This window comes from Pithys albifrons, chromosome 9, assembly GCF_047495875.1.
Source record: "Pithys albifrons albifrons isolate INPA30051 chromosome 9, PitAlb_v1, whole genome shotgun sequence".
NCBI classification, from domain to species: Eukaryota; Metazoa; Chordata; class Aves; order Passeriformes; family Thamnophilidae; genus Pithys; species Pithys albifrons.
Genome location: NC_092466.1, coordinates 23,807,050 through 23,827,046, shown reverse-complemented (window position 1 = coordinate 23,827,046; position 19,997 = coordinate 23,807,050). Strand labels below are relative to the sequence as shown.

Here is a 19,997-nt window from a genome sequence, read left to right as displayed (position 1 = left end):
TTTCACACTAAGATTCTATATGATGTGCTTGCATCACATTTTATATAATGAAGTCATGGTTCTTTACCCTCTGATATAAGTTATGTCTTCACACCTGAACTTGTAATCTGTAGATCACTTGTTTTTTTGACCACAATATCACTGAAGTTAAAAATAAACACACGGAAGATAAAATCCACTTCTGTAGAATCAAAGACTACAGTGTTGTCACAAATAACATTAAAGATGCCATTGTGCAACCAAAAATGTTTTGTTAATGACAATTAAAACCAAAAAGTACTAGGGGAATAACAATTTACAGAGAATGACATGTTGAAGGCACTCTATTTCTTATTTGTTTATTTACTACTTTGGTCTGGATATAGTAACTTCATTACTATAAAGTTATCAACTACATCATAAAAAAAAAGAAGCTTTTGAAAGATTTACATTCATGAAGGAAAATAGCACTTAACATCAGAAAAGAAGAAAAAATAATACAGCCAGTTGAGTCACAAAGGTCTGGTAAAATGCTCCAAACAAATACTTTCTGTTCAGCTTCTATGCTCCCTAAAAATAAAGGAGAGAGGGAAAAAGGAAAGAAGAGTTAAGGAGGAAATTTAAAACAGCAGCAAAGTACCAGAAAATACAGACAAAAATATTCTGTAAACACTGGAGGAAGCTTTCAGTAATTTTGATCCTAGGATTTACCTACAAGAGAAAGGACTACTGAAAAACAGAAGAGTAAAAAGAAATATGATGACAACAGCTAATATCATGTATATAATGTGATTTGCAATCATTCCATTAATGGATATTACATTGAACATTGACATTCAATTAAACAAATCTGAATACCTAAGACTCTATAAACCTTTAGGTTTTTTTCCTTCTTCAAAACACCAGCAACCTAAAACTATGTTTCAACATAAGCTGGTGTAACAGAACAAGTCATAATCATAAGAGCATGATATAAAAATTATTTTAAAAATTCACACCATTTTGCTTTGGATACAAGAATCACCTTTCTAAAAAACATGTGGTGTAATCTGACAGAAAGGATGCCAATGAATTTGGTTAAGTTAATGTAAAATACAACTCTGTTTACATCAGTCTTCTAGATAGCATGTTGTTCCTTGCTACAAGATACACTACTAAGAAGATCACAACAACAGATCATCTTTTTCTTCATTTGCAGTGGCCCTTCTGACCACATTTATCTCTAGCAGCTGGTGAACTTTTCACAGGTCAGTGAAACAGTGAATCCAGGTCTTATCTTAACACAGCATACATATACACTGCAGAGCTTGCTGTGAAAACTGTGTGGTATCCAATCACAGTCAAAACAAGCAATAAATTTAAAATCAGCCATGACAGTTCTTTTCAACTTTTAAACCAGGTGCTCCACACATACAAAATTACAGGTACACCCTATGACAGTGGTAGTTTGCCACTGAATTTCTCTCAGAAATCTTGCTGTGATAAGCAGTTTTCATAACTGGACCTTTGTTTCATTGCTGGAAATTAACATATATTCTAACCATCACACTTTACTACTACTATTTCAATGGGAATAACTCATCAACATGACTGAGAATACATGAAACATACAGTGTTTCTTAAGTTCAGGAAAAAACCCACACCTACAGGAACATAAGAATAGACAAAATCTGGCCCAGAGTTTTGCCAATGCCATATATTTTTTCTTGTTTTGGTCTTTTTCTTTTTTCTTTTTTTTTTTTTTTTTTTTACAAAATGCATTATATGAACAACTCCTATTCTTAAGAGTGGTGTCATCTGATAATAAGATCCATTGCATTAGTTTTTCCGAAAAGAGAAACCATAGAACAGTGCTTTGAGCTCTGCCTGTATTCCAGCAGTTTCCATTTCCAAAAGGAAAACAAACAAAACTTGCAGGATAAAATTCAAGCCGTATACATCCATTAAGAATCTTAACCAATCATTATCCCACTGTCTGATAATACAGTGTTACATTCTGCTGAACAGCATTTTGTTAAGTAGACTGATCTCAGTATAAAAGTCAAAACATACACTTGCAGCACCTAACAATTGAAGTTTCCATACATATGAACTCACATATGAAAATAAAAGTAAAATATAAAACAACAGCAGTAATAAGTTGTTACAATAGTTTCTTCAATTAAATAGATGCATTAATTATATGTGGTGCCTACTGCCATTCATCAGAGAATCTCTAAGTGCTTCACAAATATTAAAGAAGTCTTACAAAGATAACACACTTTTCAAGTGCAAAGTAGCAGCTGTTTAACTAGCACACTGCAACATTACGTAACAGTTTAGGGCAGAAGGTGGAGAAGAGAATGCCTTAGTAAATTGAGACGTAGAGAAACCCATAGAGGAAGAATGTAATCACCTGAAATGGATTCAGGGCAGAGCTCCAGCAATAACAGCCCTTCCTGTCTGAAAAATGCACTGGAATCATTAATGGCTAAAATGACACTGGCTTCATGACAATCATACACTTTTTTCTAAAAGAAAAATTTGAGGAGAGAGACATCATCTTTTTCATTCTGTATCTTTAATATTAAGCTACTGAAATGTAGTCTACATAATACCCACACAAAGAACATCATATATGATGTAGTTGACTTTTGTTTTTTAAGAATTATTAACACAAGAACGAATATTAAAGAAGTCTTTCCCCATAACCTAACACATATATGACCCACGCATGTCCATTCTTCCTCCTTGACAGCTGGAATTACAGCTAGCCAGTTCCATTGTTATTTCAGCAGTTGCATGTTTGCAACTTGGTCCCCACTGTTTAAACTAACTGCTTAACTCTCATTTACTGACTGAGGTTCTTTCTAATCCTGTGGCCTGTCTAATATGTGAAGACACAAAATACAGCAGGAAAAAAAAACACAATAAACTTGCAAATTCAAATACTGCATGCAAGTTTCTTGCTTTCCAAACTCTTTATAGCTTAGAATTGCACCTTCAACTTGATAACCATAACTAGGTTTGCTTTTAATTCAGATACTGAGCCTTCTCTTCCCTCTATTGGAGTTGGCTGCCTTTTCCAAGCCAGCCTTTCAGTTTAACATGTCTGCCCTCACAGTCACTTGAAGGCAACTCTACTGATCAGTTTGGCAGACAGCTCTAGATGCTATTATTGTTTTTTTTTCTTTTTGCACCTTTTCAAGGAGCAAGAGCTTCCTCACATGATACTCACTCAAATTCATAGCTAGATCAAATTTATTGTTAACTTTCTTCATTAGGACAACATGCTCTGCAGCAAGTGCACCACTCATCTGCTACAGATGACATGCAAAGACAGGGGTATCTATTGCAAAATAACTTGAATCAAAGAATGGAGTCTATGGCTCTCCTTCATATGCACATTTAATGTGATATATAATCAAATGAAATGCAAAAGAAGTCATCACATATTGCTAAATACTGAATTATTTAATCCAAATACTCCATATTAGGCAAGACCCAGGCTACAGCAGCACTGCTTTTTGACCTCTATCCATATATACTGTAACTGTATGTTCACAGGTCCACATATCATTTACCACATTGTCTCACATGTGTCTTCTACAGAACTTCATTAGCCATTTGATGAACTAGCAGCTTCTTTCTTATTAGCCCAGTACAAAACTTTCCAGTCACATCCTCAAGACTCTAATCATTCATAAAGTTACAATAATTAGATTTCCCATTTTTTAAAATCTCACATCTCTTATTTACCCTTCAAGCACCATGAGATGTGACAGCAAATTTTAACTCCCAGCATTGAATCAAGACACATGGGAACTGATTTTTTTGTTGCTACAAAAACTGAGACAGTTCTAGCAATCTTTTTAGTGTCTTTTGAACAAAGTATTCTTTTATTTATGAATATCACAGCTCAAATTCCATTTCTGGGTTCACTGTGCTGTGCAGCAAGCTCACACACACACACACACACACTACTAAATAAGCATCTACTATTGCAATATGATTATCAGGGAGACATACAAGGGGATATTCTCAGAGACAGAGAGGTAGAAAATACTATTTGATGTTTCAAGTATGGGATCATATGCAAAAGTTTCTTCTAGTCTTCATTTCAACTAATCAAATACTACAAACATTAAAGAATCTAAACTTCTAAATTGGGGGGAAAAATGTGTGGATCGTAAGGAATTTGAAAACAGAAGGAAGAACCTAAGGTCATCTCTCAGTTCTCCAACACCTAGATCAGTTCATCATGTTGGAGTTTAACAATGCTTTTCTTGTTTCTTCTTCTACTACAATAATCATCATAACTATTCCCCGGCAGGCCAAAACCAGACTTAGTTCAAGATGTCATGCCCCAGTTTTATAAAACAAGTAAAATCCAGAGGTTTAGAGAAAAAAAAAAAGGCAAGCATTATTCACACAAAATTATGCCATAAATTTTTATATAGGTATGCTTGTTTACATTTGTTTTGGATCATTGAATTTGTTTGAGATAATAGTATTTTTAAAATGAAAACTTTTAAATGACTGAACTTACCTCTGCTGGGTGAGTTCTAGCAAGTAGCACTCTTGTATCTGGCAGATCTTGCTCAGCAATGTGTTCTTCTAAATCGCCAAATTACATATAAAAATAATAATTTTTTTTGTTTGGTTTTATTTTCATTATTTATTCCTAATTTTGATGAGTTCTTAAGAGATTATGAGCCAAGCATGTTATGGACTCTTGCTTCAGTGGGCCAAATAGTATCATAAGTGCTACAATGTCCTTGAAGCAAACATTATTTACTGCATCATAGCCTAGGCTGGAGTCTTAAATTCATGTCCTTGTTTTGTTTTAGGATATAAAGCTGCGACATCTGGACAGTAGGAAACCCTAATATGTAGAAACTCTCTCAGAGACGTATCTTATTAACTAGCAGTTCACTGACATAATGAAACTTTACACTTTAAAAGCCCTTTACTCTGCATCTACTCTAAATGCTGTAAGCTTGTAAACTAAGGGCTCTACACACATGTAAGCAATGCAGATCTTCTCCAAAGTTTCATCTGTCTCCTTTTATTTACTTTTTAAACCAGCCCCATTTTCCTAATTTAGGAATGAGGCAAAAAGATCCATGAGATACATTAGTAAAAATTCCTTCCTTAAATTCATGCAATGGGATAGAATATATCTATTCAAGAAAAGTATGATTTTTCTTAAATAATTAGGAACAAAAATAACTAAAGTCATTCCTCATGCTTCATCTGATTTTAACAGAAGCATAGATGAGCATTGGTCACTTTGATAATGAGCTTTTCCTATGAGCTTAAACACGAGAACACTGCCAATGATCTGAAAGCAACACTGTAGATTTTATGTCACCTTATTTCTTAAATAGTCCTGCCTAAATATTTACTCTTCCCATCATAATAAAATTATCTCCTTCTACCCCCAAGTAACAGTGTGAGCATGAATCACATACATTCATTATGCGGGAGGCATTATCAGACCTGCCTTTCTGCTTCAGTCTCTCCATCTTAGTTCCTTAGAGAACAAATGCCACGTCAGGTTTCATAATTATAACTTGTGATGAAAACAATGTATCTGAGGCTGAAAAAATAATCAGAAAATTCAAAACACATATACTGCCATCTTTAGTTGTACAGAAGTCCATTTATACTCAGTGGAAAAGATGGTTTTGGTAAAGTTGCAAGAAAACAAAATAACTCCACATAATATTAACCCCATTAAATGGAATTATATCCATGGACACCTACCAATGACTTGGTCTTACAAGCTGCAAGACCGTTACCAGTAATCAAATGTACTCCGCTTGGGTTTTTGGCCACCATAAATGATACGGAAACGTTAACCTTAAAAATGCACTAAGCCAAAAAATATTTATTGGGAAGAGAGGTTGCAAAATAGTGGGAAACATATGCATTTTATAAAAGCAAGTACACTGACCCAGTGTTCAGTAATTAAATTTCTATTTAAAGAGACTTATGACAGTGTGTATCTATTCATAGCAACACACTAAATATAATGGATATATCCAGATTTTATCATCTAGATTAAACGATCACGAACACAGACCTTTAAAATATGAGATTATGTCCATTGATAAATCATAATTCCATTTTTAAATTTATATCATATACAATGTAAAATGTGGAGTCTTAAAATATTTTCTCAAATCACTTTCTGCTTTGTGTCTCTAAGTTTTAAAAATGAAACAGTTGGGAGCACAATTCATATACCTATAAACCAAAGAAGGGTACAGTTTTAAATAAGTATGTCAAGAAATGACAACTGTACTCTTTGTAGAAGCAGAGATGAATAATTACAAAGCCAGAACATAATTAAGCAATTTTGACTGTCGTATTCTTGAGCTGTCTTCCTGATGTGAAATGCTGTCATGCCCAGAAACACACTTCACACTGGACAGGCATCTTCCACTTTGATCTACACTTATGCCAGTGAAATGAGGTCATGGTCTGGTCATTAAACAAGGCTTCCTCATCTGGTTCAATTTCTCTTACCCAGCCAGACATACCCATTCTTTATTAAAAGCAGGCATGATACAATGTTCAATATTTTGACAAAAGAAAACATAAACATCACAGAATAATGAAGTTTAGCTCACTTGCATAGCAAGAAGGAACACTGTATTGTAGCATTAAATTCTTTTCTAATAAATGATTCTATCTTTCCATAAGACAGTCATATCACAAACAGATGCATTTTCAACAAAGGATGAAATGAAGCAAAGCACAAGAAAGTGCAGTGTTTTGTTAAAAAAAAATAAGGAAAAATGAAAGTAAAAAAAATTTATACAAAATAAAATATTTATGACTTAGTGATGACTGGTGATTGCTAGATACTTTTGCATTAGAGTAAACACAAGCTAGTCAGATGGAAATTTCTTGCTTTTATTCTCATTTTGTGTATTTTTTCTTGGTGGGGTATTTTGCTCTCCCAAGTATTTCATGTCAAGACTAAAATGAAAACAACTCCCCACATCAGAACCTCTTTAGATCATCAGTCTGCCTTTTATGCTGAATAAGCCATACCATCTCCTGCTTAGTATAAGGGGGGGGAAAAAAACCCACCACCTAAGTTAAGATTTTTGCTTGCGTTTTATTCTGAAACAGTAGGTCTGATAGGCTCACTGCTCTTACTATATCTGGCAGACGATTTTCATGTGACATCCACCAACAAAAATATGCTCCATCTCCTTTCCTGGCAAGCATAGGCTGACACAGTGGCTCCTACCTCAGGTGAAAGGGAAAAACAAAACATTATTGGGAATTTCACTATCATGAAGGCCTTATATCAGTAGGTCAACTTATTAAGGTGTTTTTCTGATGACCAAGTACTGAGTTTTTCTGAGGACCAATAGTGGATGTGTTGGAATCTTCCTCTCAATCTGGACCAAGGTGCAATCTCTAACTAGTTTCAGAAAACTTAAAATATATTACCACTAACTGTCTGTTAAATGTGGCTGAAGCTGGTCAAAAATCTCAACTATAGGGGGGCGGAACTGATGAACAGAGAACACAAGATCCAGGAAATCTGAAGACTAAATATTAAAAATCCATTACGTATTCAATGTATAACATATGATAGAATTTGAAAGTATAGTTATTGTGCACATCATCTTTGTGATACATGGAGCAATGTCGCATGTTAAGGTCTTTGAGTATAGCTGTCAGTACCTATATATAGACACATCTGCATCTGAACACAAATGCAGAGAGGACTCCATGAATGTTCTCAAACATAAAAAGAGTTTGCATCCATGTGTACTACAAGCATGCATATCCTAGAAAACAAACCCAAATGCAAAACAATTTGGAGAGCTTGATAGTATCTGTTCTGCATCCAATTTAATATTTGTTTTAATTACATTTAATTAGCCATTTCTGTAATATATATATAATATTGCAAGATGAGGGTAATTTTGTAGTGCCTTAAGAAGCATTAATTCATGCCATGAAAATCATTTACAATGATTTTACCATCAGCAATTTGTACACAACCTTCAGCAAATTTTCTGAAATAAATGTATGGTTTATCATAAGACTTAGTGAGTAAATAATTCAAAACTATACAAAATGTTCAATTGCAGATATAAAATATAAAGATGTTATCCCTAAATTCCTGATGTAATTTACAGTTAGCTATTGACTTAAAAAGAGGCTTCATCCAGAAAAGTAACTTCAAATTTCAGAAAGAGACACTTTTTTTCTTCTCTTCCACTATTAAGTTAATGGCGATTCCCAGAGTAGGGTCTTAGATGAAAAATCTAATTTTTAGCAAAATTTAAAAAAAAAACCAAACCTGCACCAGATCCAAAATCTGATTAGATAAGAAGAACTGTAAAAGAAGATGACATACATATGCTATATTAAACACACTTCACCTTTTGCATTTATCCAGATTCAAAGATGGTTTGCTGTGAATAAGGTACCCACAACAGCTTGGAAATAAATTATTTCATTTATTACGTATATGAAGTTGAAATAACCAAAGGCAGTGGTAAACAATATATCAAAGGAATGCTTGTATCAGAACTGCTAACACTTTAGTAGTTATAAACGAATCAGTCTGAATTAATTTGTAATGTACTGCAATTGTCCTCATGATAATGCATTTATCTAGCAACACTGTTATGCTACCAAACAGTACATTTCCATAACTGTTACATTATTATTCAGCATTATTGGAAATCTTCAATAAATTATTTATGGTATATTTTAGAGAACAAAACAGCAAACAGAAAGCAAGTAGACTGAAAACTTGAGCAGTTTTATAAAATATCTGCAGAACTAAAGGACCCTGGACCTCGGATTGCTCTTACCTTATATTGACCAATAATGGAAAAAGAAGACAAGGTGGAGAATTCACGCATTCTGATGGTTTCAGCAGTATGCCCAGAGTTGATGCAAGTGGTATTAAATGTTCAGACTACTGAAACTGTCTCTCTGATGTTGTCAATGCTTATTAGCAAGACACCACAATAAGTAACATCATACAAAATTAGAATCAACTGGTCCACTGAAAGCCAATAAACACCATAGGTGTGAGCTCTACAACAGACATTTGAGCTTAACATACAAGGCAGGGGACAGCTTGTCAGAAAAATTGCATTCTTTCACAAAAAGTATATCACACAGTTGTTACACATCCTTGGACAGGGTAAAACTATTCTTTTAAGCTCAATGACACATATTAGTTACTTTGTTATACAAAACAGAGGTTGAAAGCAGGAATTTGATGACATGGCCAGATCCCAGTAAACAGGTGTAACTGTAAATTACCAAGACTTTTGTCCCCCACCTGACACATTTATCAATCCTTTCATTTGAAAGTTTTGCATGTTACTTTAGCAAAAGACACAGCCAGGCTTTTGGAGTTATTTAAAAATAGCATTGATGAATCATATTATTGTTACTACTTGCATTTACTCTCCTACCTTAGCATCCTTGGGCTTAACCACTTTCATGAAGGCTCCTCTTATCAAGGCTTCCTCCCTCTCCCTCCTTGTTACTTTCCGAGTGTCGAGAAATTTCAGGTTTGTCAATTTGTGCAGGACAAAATATCTGACAGACGTCAAAATTCATACAGTTAAAATACAGTAATAAACAAAGACATACAAACTAAATTACTCAAAAATAACAGCAATAAACAGCAGCCCTTGTTTCCTCTCTCTGTTCACTTTTTTCCTGCAATATAGTGTGCGTGAAAAGTTATAATACTTACTTTACTCTCTCAAATGAAGCTTCTTGTAAACTGCCTATAACAATTTAATACTGGGTGAATCAAACATAATTATCGCCATGGATATGTATGCTCTCTGTAGACATTAGTGAGGTATAAAGCATACCAAGAAATAGAGTAACTTGGAAACTGTTTTGAACTGCCTGTTTGGGAAAACGAATTTTCAGGGATACCAAAGGTTCCACCTCACATTCCAGGGGAAAACCAATCTGAGACATGGGAAACTGTCTGCTATCTTCTCTGCAAGAAAACATTCCTTTGTCAGCACTTCTTCGGATTATTATTGCTATATTTTCCTAAAAAACACAATAATCAGCAACATTAGAAACACACAAAGACCAAATCAGGGAGGGGTATAATTTGTCTACCATACATCCTAAACCATCATCCTTTGTCTTGCAAGGACCCTCTGTCAGTGTTCAAAACTCTTTAACATTTAAAGAGAGACTTTTTAACAAAAAGCATGCAAAGTTATTTTGAGTCTCTTCTTTCCAGAACTACATTTTGACACAGTCATAATTTGAAAGGAGAATTCCAATTTGGTCCTGCCAGAGAGACAAGGAGTCCTTATGGCATATAGATCCCAGCTCAGGAATAAATGCTGAAGTACACAGGGAGAGACTATTTATAGGAAATATATTAAAATAATTTCAAGTTCTTGATAGGATTCATCAGTACTATATTCTGTTTACCATTTTAACTCAAGAGACAAGAGCTTTTTAGCCTCAGAGAAATACTATTGGCTCCTCATTGCAGTGGGAGAGAACATGGCACATCAAACACAAAGTGAGGCCCAACCATGGCAAATCCAAATATCTAACCACATCAAGTACATGTCATTTGCATTTAGTCAACCAAATGTGAAGCAGACACTGCAAAGTGAGGGAAGTGTCAAACTTTTTCCTGACAGGGGGTGGAAAGCTGATTGATAATGTTCCCCATGCCTAGCTGCCTTCTGTGAAACTCTGGTCAGTCAGAGAGCTCCTAATCTTACCAATCCCTTCTAGCACTTGGAGAAGAAAATCCAACTGGTAGAAAACTGCATAACATTTTGAAAGAGAATAAACCCTCAAAAATGGGTTTACAAGCTAAAAGTGTGTCTTATAATGCTCTTGTCAAGAACAGATAAATATGTGAAAGAAACTGCAACACTCTCCCTTCTAAAACCAAGCAAAATTTAATGGTGCAAATAAACCTTTCCATCAAGTACACTATTCCTTTGAGGCAACAGCTTTATAAATTGTTAACAAGCAAACTGAAAATGTTTGGTTCTGAAATGTTCCGTCAATTTAAATGTGAATCCTCAATCTATGACTTTCAATTATATTAGCAGAAGAAGAAGAGAGTCACTTTAAAAAACAAAGCATCTCATAAGACCCTTTTTTAAACAACAGCTACAGATCTGAGACACGTTCTCAGACTCATTCCAGCTTTCCTGGCTGCCCTTCCAGTCCTCCCTGGCATTTTGCTGGCCCTTATCTTTCAGTGGAGGAGAACCGATCCATCTTGCATTACTGGCAGAATAGCTCTGATGACAACAGATTCTTTTAAATGAAGACATGTAGAGAAAGAAACAATATGTCAAGAGTGAAGAAGAGTGAAGCTAAAAATGAGTAAAGACACCCACTAAGTGTAGGGTGAGAAAAGATGAATATTCAGGTGAAGAAAACATCAGTATTAGAAAATCAGCAAATGTTTAATGATGGAATGAAATATGCCATTGAAAAGCACGCTGCAACAAAAATGACAACAGACTAAGACAGCACTGTCATCTATGCTGACTTTGGATCACAGCCCTGATGTCAGTCTCTCAATCATTTCAAAAGAGCTTAAAACTATAATAGCATTCCTTGATACAAATGTATTTTTGTACTTTTAAGCCATGCTGAATGCATTTCAAAAAACAGAATTAGCACTAATACTTGTCAATTCCAGAAACAAAACCAAAAAACTCTACCCACACAAACTAACCAGCAAACTACACCACAAGTCACAGGTTGGGGGTTGTTTTATTTTAAAACTTGCACTCTTTAAGGAAAGCAAATATTAAAAAGTAAGTACTATAAAAGTTATCCCAAGGGTAGAAGGAAGGTATATCAGCAATTAATTATTTTAAAAGGTAGTTCAAAGCACAGTCCCATTTATTCATATTCCTTTGACTAAATACAGTAAAAAAGTTTCTATGGGATTTGAAAATAATATGATACATTTTTATTAAATGGCTGAAGAAAAACAGCAAGCTTCCTAGATATATTTTAGCTAGAAATATGAAGATGTAGCCTTAATCTAAATGTAACACAAGTTTGCCATAAAAAATACAGGAAAGGATTACCAAGGCCTGGGAATGAACACTCCACAATATCAATTCAACCCTTGTAAATTTAATCCAGGGTTATTTGTTGCACAAAATCTCTTTACTGTGATGTATGACTTAGTTACTAAGGTTATCACAGCAGTATCCTAAAGTTGCATAGTACATAAAACATTTCAGTTAACAATGCAGGGAGGTTAACTCCCACAGATAACCTACTATCAGAGGGTTAGAGCAGATGACATGCTTCTGTCAGCTTTCAGGAGCTATTGATGGTTCAATCAGTTTGTTTTGAAGGTAAAGTACAACAAAAGGGCACTAAACTTATTCAAACTGTCAACAGGGACTATGGAATGCTGCTTGCAGGTAAGTAATTTTGGGTGTTTTAAGACTATTATCAAACACCAATGGCTGCAGAAAAAGACAGCTACTAATACCACAGAACGCAGCCATCATAAAATACTTTGTGGCAGGTACTGGGACCCATAAATTGTGTGACATTTTTCACTTGTTCTAGACTTGTAAAATCACTAGTTGAAAGAATACTGTTTAATGAAGAAAAGTTCATCTAAATGTTACATTATAAGTTTAGAAAGGCTTATTTTAGGTTAGAAGTTGGAGAGGCAGACTCTCCCTGTCCAACCGCCCCCTTTTTTCCTTAATAATTTTGAAACTTAGCAATGTTCCATGTGTTCTGAGACTGTTGTTACTGGTCCTCAGCATCTTTGCAGTGGTGTGAAAAAAGGTTATTATCTTCAGTGATTAGGATAAAGGTGAGCTTCAGAGAAAGAAAAATGAAAATCAGATAAACCAGGAAAGTGCTTAAAGATCCACTTATCAATTCCTGTAAACTAATCTTCTAGCTCATGATGGATTAAAGAAATTAATTATGTAAGTAAGTAAAGTTGCACCTTCTTTTGTTTAGTCATCTCCCCCACCTTGACTATCAGTGCCAAGAGTACCATGAAAGGAAGCTCATAACAAATAGTTCAACACACACAAACAGGAACACTCAGAGATGGAAAAAGACCAGAGAATATTATATTTCTTGTTATTTCCATCTTAGTTAAGTGAAAATGACAATAAAGATTAACAATTCATTTACCAACTTTGTAAGTGTTGCACATGATAAGCATTATTTTAAGTTTTTACACAGACCTGCCAAGATACTGGAAAAGAGGGACAGGCTTGAGTGGACAGTTGCAAAGGAATGCAGGGAGCTTGGGATTCAGCTGTTATTGACACTGGAAAACCTCGATGTGGCAAAGTCCTCCTTTGCATTAACATGTTGGAGTTCAGAAAGACACATGACAAAGCCATCTTTGAGATCAGCTATTGCTATTTATTAAACAAGATTTTTTTATATAAAGAAATACTGTCTTTGATTTTGACTCACTCTACAGCATTTAACAAATCACAGGCTTGTCAGCTGAACTCTGCCTTACAAGCACAGAAACTAAGTCTTATCAGTTACCTTGCAGGCATATTCTATGCATGATTCTAGTTCTCTACTGTGTAAGAGTCATTATTTAAACATGTAGTCCTTGAGCTATCCCCTCTTCCCTTCCTCTTCACCCTTCCCTCCCCCCAAAAAAAAAAAAAATCACTGAAGGTTCACATATTAGGAGAATTTCTCAGGCGAAGCAAAAGAAAATGTGTGTTTCTTAAAGGATCACATGAAGAAAAGAAACAATCTATTTGAAATATTTGCATGAAATTTGTCAGTCCTGATCCAAAAAACAGAAGTGCAAATAATTTTTATGTCAACTACTTATTTTCTTGAAACAGATACTGTGCAATTTCAGACTCATCTATGGTTTTTCAGTACCCATTGAGGTTCCAACAGAAAAATTCCTTCAATTGTAATGAGTTTCAGTACATTATCCCTTGATACTATCCATCAGTTCTAGAAAAATTTTATTCTAGAGCTATGAACATTAAAATTACAACAATTAAAAAAAACATGGACTCACATAATATCATAGCATCCAAGGACCTCAATTAACTCATTACCTCCCTTGGAAAAGCAGAGAAGTTGACCATGGTTGGCCCTCTGATACTGAAAGATAATGGCATCACCCATGAGCCACACTATAGGAAAATTACTTGGGAAATTAACTATTTGGATTCTTTTCTTCTTCTTTTATTGCAAGAAAAGTATAATATATTTGTATATGCTAGAGTTTCAGAGAAAAAAAACTATGCTAGTGAACCTTTAATGAAAGACTATGGTAAGAACCAGATTGTGTGTAGTCTTTCGGTTTGTACTTTTATTAACAAAAGTTGGAATATACAACTGTACTACAGGAATCAATATTTAAATTTTAAAAAGAAAATTTATCTGGAGTGAAAAATTGAGAAATATTTGGCCAGAGGAATGCAGAAATATCTGGCTCTACCTGTATCATAACATAACAGCAACATGCGCTTTGTTTCAGAAGGTGTTTACTTCCATTTCTCTATTTTCTGTGCTATTATATTTCCTTTCCTTGACAATCATAGAACATAAAAATAACACACCTACTTCAAACTTTGAAGGGCTGATTATGCTCTCAGTTACATTATTGTAAACCAGAAAAAAAATAAATAACCTGAAGTTGGCAAAGTTAAGATCAATTTTCAAATGGGAGAGACAAAAAGAAAAATCAGAAGGATTGAACAAACATGTTTATGACAGTGAACTACATTGATTATCTTCTGTAATTGTTTCTTCTGCACCCCTGAAAGGCTTATCCCTCTACACCCACCAAACAGCACATAGTTGGCTACAGAATTCCTATCTACAACAGAAGAATTTCTTTAATACGTAGATAAGGCAGACAGGTCATAAAGGTAAACAAGCATGTTCCAGAAAAGAGGGCATGATGTTGGCATGAGGCATGTTAGAGGATCACATAAGACCCTGTGCAGCCTTGGCACTGTTTGATGATGATCATATAATTCTGAGAAGTTCACAAGTCACTCAGAAATCCAGATCACCTCCTAAAATGTTAACACCTTCTGTTCTTCTTCAATGTAGCAAACTCTATGAATCAGAAAAAAATATCTCTTTATATGTGTAACAATAATTATAGTTATTTCTTGACTTACTATGGACAAATTGGGTATTATGGACTTCAGTTTATTGACTGAACAAAAACATCATCCTTGTTCTTGCTCAGGAACCCTTACAGTGGCTGGTCTCAGATGGAAATTGTGCGGTCATTTGACATCTATCACGTTTCTTTCAGGTACCAGTGAAATGACAAGGCTTCAGACAAATGGTGAAGTGTAAGGGAATATCCTAATCATCTAATTAAGTAGAAAGGAAACATATACAGAAGTACCAGAGAACTCAATCCTTCCTGCTAGAAGAGAGCCTCAACAGTAAATTCACTGATATCGATCATGTCTATTAGCATTATTTTTACTACTGAGCAAGGATTTCTAATCTCCTGTTGTTCTCAAATATGTATTTACATCACCATCCAAACAATAACAAGACTATTTAAAATAAATAAGTATCAATTTAAAAAAAACCCAAACAATAAAACAAAAGAAAACTGCAAGAACACTGAAAATGCTAAAAGGAGACCCATCATTTCTCACAATCAAAACTGTGGGATGGGAATAGTTGATTTAGCTTGAAAAGTTAATCCATGCAAAATGCCCGCACTTCCTTTCTAGCTGTGATATCTTAAGAGGACTTCATAAGGTTATCATCATTTGCTCCCCCTGCCAAAGATAGCATATCTTGTACATGTATTTTTAAGCTAATTTAAAATAAACTCAGGCATTTGTTTCCACTTGCCCTTGTTTCCATGTCAACAGCATTTAGTGAATGCGTCATTCCAGGAAATGTCAATAAGGAGCAAAGAAGAATGACCAAGCACTGAAAACTTCACTCATGGTATGAATTCTTCACAATCATATCACTTAATGAAAATAGGTGAGGTCACCTGCAGCATTCACAAATGCTTTGTAATACATTCTGACCCAGATGATTTTTTCACAGTTCAGTAACACCATGTTTGAAGTTTTCACTGCAAACAATACACCCACAGGACTGACCAAGTGCGACTACAACAGAAGCAACCAGCAATTACTGTGTTGACTTCTGTTACTTTGATCTCCGGGTCATGACCTTTGTTTTCATGCAATCTTCAAAGCAGAGATTGTAGACTAGGTTATTTTAGAGGACACACTGTTTGGCAAGATATTTTTCTGTGTTTCTTACTTCCTATTTCAGCCAAAGGCTTTTAAAATTTTCCTATCACCATTACATTTTAGTTATCATGCTTTCGCTCACCACCAAGACATACCTTTACAAAATATTAACATCATACAGAAATCTTAAAAAAATAAAATAAAAAGTAATAACACAGACTTCTTTTTTCAATAGAAAGAAACGAAGGCCATTTTATAACAACGGGAAAAAAAACCCCACAAGTTTTTTAAATTAACGAAACAAGTTTGCTTATAAAAATATCACGGAAGAGAACTTTCCATTTTCTTTTCCTCCACAAGTAAAAATTCCAGTAACACAGAAATACTTTCATCAGTTTGTTCTCCTAGAAATTTGAAAGGTAAGGAGGAGTAGCAGGAAAAAACTTTTCTTTTTCCCTAAAAGAAATCCCACTCCATTGTACTGTGATTCTTAATAAAAACAAAACAAAATGCCAAACCAAACAATCTACTTTGATAAAAAATCACAATAAATTTTTAGTATAAAATGTACTTTTAATGGAAAACTAGGGAAGAGCTTCAGTAGTCAAATGATAGAAATGGTATACCAATGGATTACCTGAGCAACCAGATTATAAATTCTTGACAAAAAGCATAGTTTTCTACATTTTCCAAGCATTTATGATAAAACCTAATTATTTTTGATATATGCAAAATTACTTTTAACCTCTGTTGCTAAGATAACTGTGAACCATTGGACTTTGAGTTTTTAAAAAATTATTTTCCACATTTCTTTAACGTTGAGATTTTGGGGGGTTTACAGGTCTTTTGAGTTTGTTGGACTGAGAAGATTAAGCAAAGCTTTGATTTCTAGCACCTTTCTCTTTCTGGTTGAGGAATTAAATAGCCTGAACTCTAATTGAACTCAGTAGGAATGAAATTAAAGCTCAATGAAAAATGAAGCTGTGGTTCCAGTGGTCATTGCAAAAATTTACAAAAAGAAGCTCCCATTAAGAACAAAACAAAACCAGTTGAACCTATGGTAAAGTACAATATTTACATATTTCAAGTTGATTGAAATGTAATCTTTTGATGTTTTCTGACAAATTTCTCAAGAAAAAAAATTCTTATAAAAAAGCTATATCAAACCATTAAAAATGCAGCAACAGGAAGAAAAAAGTTGTGTTTAAAATGCTTCAGAATTTGTATTCAAAACTCTGAATTAGCTATTCAGATTAGAAAAGTATTTTTGATCATTTCCATCGCGAAGGTGAATGTACACCTAAACATGGAAAGACAGATGGATAGACAGATGACAGATAGACAGATAGAGAGAGAGACAGAGAGACGGATAGACAGACAGAGAGAGACAGGTAGATGGATAGACAGATGGACAGATAGATAGACAGACAGATGGATCCGTACTTTTAGTTTTTGAATCTAATGTTGTCCAGCAAGCACATTTCATATAATACAACAAATAATAATGGAAAAAGGATCAGGAAGCTTCCATTACAGCAGCAGAACCATAAATCATTCAACTAATCAGAAGCCCATTCTTCTTCCTTAAAAGAACTTCAATTAACCTAGTTTATATGGGGAAAAAAAAATACCCCGGGTTTTGAAAAATTGAGAGGAAAGAGAATGGTAGCAATGTTTCAGTTTCCAGCCAATACATAAATAGAATCACTTCACACTTTGACATTGTGGTTTGCCATGATGTGACCTAAAACTACGTTGACCTCCCTGAAATCAACATTTTTGCATTGAAATGAAACAAGAGACATGCTTGTTTTGATGTATGGCTGTGTGACATATTATAAATATTACATCACATAACCACAGAAGATGTCAATCAATAAAGAATTTTTCAGAGAGCACTAAATGAACCATGGGTTCTTGCCTCTGAATGGCTCCTTTAACTTACTACTTTTGCTTAAATGATTAATAGGAGACATATTGTCAGAAAACATACTTAAAGTGAAAAACAGTAAACTGTAGAAATATCATTCATTTTTTAAGCAATTTTCTAGTGCACATGTCACATAAATTTACATAGAGACAGCGCTATTATACTCTCATAAGCTGGATAGTAGGCACACCTTCCACTTCAGTGTGAAAGCCACGGGAAAATATTTTATTAAATATAGGCTGCTCCACTTCTTCAAAATCAAAATGCTACAAGCTAAGCTTAGATTCAAAAATGGAACCATTAAAAGGTGAAAGTCTGACAACAGTGAAATCCTTCTCAAAAATTTGAAACAAACTAAAAATTATATGCACATTTGGGACAGCTGTGCTGCTGCTTCATCTTACAACATTTCCAAGTGCATTTGAATTCAAGCCACTTCCCAACAAACCTGCTTGCAGTGTCCTCAACTTTGTATTGTTTTCTACTAGCTCCTAAGCAGAGGTCAGATTACATGAAGATAAAAGCAGAGTTTTATTATATAATTCTGAATACTGCAGATGATCGGCTAATAGAAAGCAAGCTCAGGCTCTGCAGAGTGGGCAGCACGGTGGCCAGTGCTGCTTGGCTCCAATTTGCCTCCAACTGGCATTTTCAATCAATATGAAAAATGCCAGGACACAAAGACTGAAATAAAGTTTCCAGTGTGAGCAAGGAAAAATACCTTTAATGACCCATTTTTCCTTCATAATCAATGTCTCACTTGCCAAAAGGTTATAACTTTGAAAATTATGTCAGTTAGCAGACATCCTGAAAGTTTTGGATCTATACTCATAACCATCAATAGTCACAAGTATTTCTTTTAAAAAAAAAAACAAAACTGTAATTTTAGCAACATTGCAGTTGGATCAGTTGCACTTCTAGTATTTTATCAGGCTTCCATATTAAATTTCAGATAACATTTTGTGTAAGCTAGTTCATTAAAATTACATACAGATATAGTTTGGGGGGTTTTATTAGAATCTAACTGCCTGAGTAAGGAGCAGCGCAATATAGGAGGAGTCCTGTGTTAATAGTGCCTTGATAACTATAGCAGAAGCAACTCAGCATCATATCAAATATGAGCAGAAGACAATGCAACTGACTATCTCAGTGTAGGGATTTTTCTTTTTATTGTCTGTCACCCTTAGTGTATGCAAATGTTGCCTCACCTTGGCCTTAAAGAAGGCAATTCTGTGAGTAGGGGCATATGAGCACCCACATTCAGGAAATCCTGTACACACCTGCTCAACTCAAACATGTGCTGTACAGCACTGAAATATTTCTTGAAATAGGGTGCCTAAGAGTGATCTCACTGAAATGGAGATACTCAAATTCCCAGGTGTTTCATGGCAGAAAAGATGGCAATGCTTTCAGAATAAAGCAGATGATTTTTTGAGAGTCTGGGTTGATTTTAGTTCAATGTTTTTCCAGTAATAAGACAAATCTGGCATGCCTTATCACATCTCCAAGTGAAAACACTAACCTGTACCTCTGGTAGTCATCTTCATCCTTTTCTTTGCAGACCAGCTCATTTGGGCAAGCAATGTTTCCAAGCAAACTGAGATACTGTAGTGAGGGCACAACTTCAGCCAAATGGTCCAAAAGGCTTTCTAATTCTGTTATGTGTCAAAGGTTGTGGGTTAAGGATTCAATGACATTAATGAAAAAAGCATTTAGAGTTCCATCACCACTGATTTAAACATACATTTCAATAACTGACAATCAAATTTAGTATGGCATTCAGGAAAATGTCACATTAATTGTTCCAAGGGCAAACAGGGATAAACTTCAGTCAGTTTTTTGGCATGGAATGAAAGAATTGGGCTGTTTTGTCATTC

At 34.7% G+C, this 19,997-nt stretch overlaps 1 protein-coding gene across 4 annotated transcripts in view; it reads right to left on the bottom strand.

The window, feature by feature from the left end:
- Window positions 1-19,997, bottom strand: part of LRMDA (leucine rich melanocyte differentiation associated) — a 656,306-nt gene that overhangs the window by 252,910 nt on the left and 383,399 nt on the right. For 3 of the 4 annotated variants that reach the window (XM_071563360.1, XM_071563358.1, XM_071563361.1), the window contains exons 4-5: window positions 19,643-19,777; window positions 9,429-9,555 (exon numbers count right to left, since the gene is read on the bottom strand). In XM_071563360.1, coding sequence (XP_071419461.1) covers window positions 9,429-9,555; window positions 19,643-19,777 — 262 coding nt within the window. The remainder of the gene's footprint in view (window positions 1-9,428; window positions 9,556-19,642; window positions 19,778-19,997) is intronic. The other variant, XM_071563359.1, reaches the window with a different exon arrangement.